At 54.1% G+C, this 2,430-nt stretch overlaps 2 protein-coding genes across 4 annotated transcripts in view; one reads left to right on the top strand and one right to left on the bottom strand.

Annotated features, from left to right (window-relative positions):
* The window catches only part of COQ4 (coenzyme Q4), a 14,640-nt gene extending 14,043 nt beyond the window's left edge, over nt 1-597 (bottom strand). Inside the window, exons 1-2 of the mRNA XM_011988665.1 lie at nt 197-597; nt 3-109 (exon numbers count right to left, since the gene is read on the bottom strand). Of these exons, the coding sequence (XP_011844055.1) occupies nt 3-109; nt 197-275 (186 nt within the window). The 5' untranslated portion in view covers nt 276-597. The remainder of the gene's footprint in view (nt 1-2; nt 110-196) is intronic.
* TRUB2 (TruB pseudouridine (psi) synthase family member 2) overlaps nt 354-2,430 on the top strand; it is a 13,956-nt gene continuing 11,879 nt past the window's right edge. The window contains exons 1-2 of one of the 3 annotated variants that reach the window (XM_011987900.1): nt 354-841; nt 1,404-1,535. In XM_011987900.1, the coding sequence (XP_011843290.1) occupies nt 733-841; nt 1,404-1,535 (241 nt within the window). In that variant the 5' untranslated portion in view covers nt 354-732. Of the gene's footprint in view, nt 842-922; nt 1,279-1,403; nt 1,536-2,430 lie in introns of those variants that run through there. The other 2 variants (XM_011987893.1, XM_011987907.1) reach the window with 2 other exon arrangements.

A 2,430-nucleotide genomic window follows, 5' to 3' on the forward strand; every position in this document is an offset into this window, starting at 1 on the left:
GCCGCGGAGCCGGCGGCCAGCAGCGCTTTCTGCAGCGGGGAGGTGGGGATGTGGTGCGAGTACAGCGCGCCGGCGACGGCGCCGTCGCTCCTGGCCCGGAGAGGCATTTCTGCAAGGCAAGAAAAAGGCCGAGGTCAGAGGAGCCGGGCGCCCTCAGGTTCCTTCCCGCCTGCGCCCGGAACCCGGCTCCACTTGCCTGCCGCAAGCCGCGGGAGGCCGGGAAGCCTGCGGAGCCCGCGGAGCCGGCGCAGGACAGGGCTCAGCAGAGTCGCCATGGCAGTGGGCGTCCGCGGAGGATGGGCGGGCACGGAGAACGCCGTGAGTCTCTTAGGCGACGGAGCGTCGGAGGGGTCAAACACCACTGAAAAACCGATTCTGACGGCATTGCCAAGGCCTGTCGAGGGGAAACATCGCTGCACGGGCAGAAAGCATGTAGGCCAAGTAGGCGAAGGAAACGCACGCGAACTGTCTACCGTCTACGTCCACCGATACAAGACTCTCGCCATTTCACCTCGCCCCGGAAAGTGTCTGCAAAGGAGACGTAACCACGGTCACTCTGAGGCTCAGCGCCGGGCCCTATTTACTTCTCCACAGCCGGTTTTCCCCGAAGACTATAAAATGCGAACCTCTTCCGGCTGTGGAACATGGCGGCGCCCACGGTAAGGACCACATTTGGGGGCGGGGCCTTGCGGCACTTCCGTCCAGGTCCAGTGGGTGCTGTGATCTTCAAGCATGGGGTCCGCTGGCTTGTCGCGACTGCACGGGCTTTTCGCGGTCTATAAGCCCCCGGGGCTAAAATGGAAGCACCTGCGGGATACAGTGGAGCTACAACTACTGAAGGGTCAGTGCCTCGAACCAGACCCACATTCCCGCTCTCGTTCTCTTGAAAGTCCATCTCCGTTTCTGGTCCTTCCCTCAAAACAAAATCACGTGACCTATTCGCCTGGGCAGAGCGCTTTCCCAAACGTCTGTTCTCTGTACTTTCTTACTCCTCACGTTCATCTGTTTTTCGAGGGGGAAAATGAGTCAGTATTGTTCCTTGTCACACCGTTACTACGTTGTAGAGTCTATTTTAATCCGCCTGTTCCTTAACTACTGCTCTTCTGCCCTCTGCACCATGGGCTTCTGCTTTGTCTTCTACATCATACTTCCCTGTTGTCCGGGTGTTTGAACAGAACAAGATATTCCTGGCCAGGCGTCGTTGTGCACGCCTGTAATCCCAACTACTCTGAAGGCTGAGGCAGGAGGATCGCTTAAGCCCAAGAGTTTGACATTACAGTGAGCCATTATGGTGCCACTGTACTCCAGCCTGGGCGACAGAACGAGACCCTGTCTCTTAAAAAATATTTTATATGTACATATATTTGTATGTATGTGTGTATGTATTATCTGTGTGTGTTCAGGTCTCAATGCCGGGAAGCCTCCCGCCCCTAAACAGCGTGTTCGCTTCTTGCTGGGCCCCATGGAAGGCAGCGAAGAGAAGGAGCTGACCCTCACAGCCACCAGTGTACCCTCTCTCGTCAACCATCCACTGGGTAAGGCAGATTTAAGCAGGATGCTGGGTGTCACTTCACAGGAAATCCCTGAGCAGAGTCAGTGTCCCAGTGCTCAGACTCCTGTGCCAGGCCCTTGAAGGTCCACAGAGGAGTGAGGTATTAGACCAGGAATTGGCAGACTTCCTTGGAAAGGGCCAGATACTGAATGTTTTTGCTTTCAGGCCATGTGGTTTCTGTTGCAACTGCTCAACTCTGCCAATGTAGTGCAAAACAGCTATAGACAGTATCTAGAGGAGTGAGCCTAGCTGTATTCCGGTAGAACTTTATGAACATTCATATTTGAATTTCAGGTAATTGTCACGTGTCACGAAGTACAGTTGCCCGAGTCCGTGAGTCCACATCCCATGATCCAGCTTCAGATCAGCAATATTTTGGAGAAAAAAGAAACACAAAGTTCCAAAAAGCAAAACTTGAATTTGATGTGTACCTAGTACAGTGTTGAATCCACTCAAAGTGATGCATAGGCATCATATTAGATGTTGTAAGTAATCTAGCCGGGCGCAGTGACTCACGCCTGTAATCCCAGCACTTTAGGAGGCTGAGGCGGGTGTTTCACAAGGTCAAGAGATAGAGACCATCCTGGCCAACATGATGAAACCCTGTCTCTACAAAAAATACAAAAATTAGCTGGGCGCGGTGGCTCACGCCTGTAATCCCAGCACTTTGGGAGGCTGAGGTGGGCGGATCACAAGGCCAGGAGATCGAGACCATCCTGGCTAACATGGTGAAACCCTGTCTCTCCATCCTGGCTAACACGGTGAAACCCCGTCTCTACTAAAAATACAAAAAACTAGCCGGGCGAGGTGGCGGGCGCCTGTAGTCCCAGCTACTCCGGAGGCTGAGGCAGGAGAATGGCGTAAACCCAGGAGGCGGA

The sequence above is a fragment of the Mandrillus leucophaeus genome, unplaced genomic scaffold (genome assembly GCF_000951045.1).
Source record: "Mandrillus leucophaeus isolate KB7577 unplaced genomic scaffold, Mleu.le_1.0 Scaffold109, whole genome shotgun sequence".
NCBI lineage: Eukaryota > Metazoa > Chordata > Mammalia > Primates > Cercopithecidae > Mandrillus > Mandrillus leucophaeus.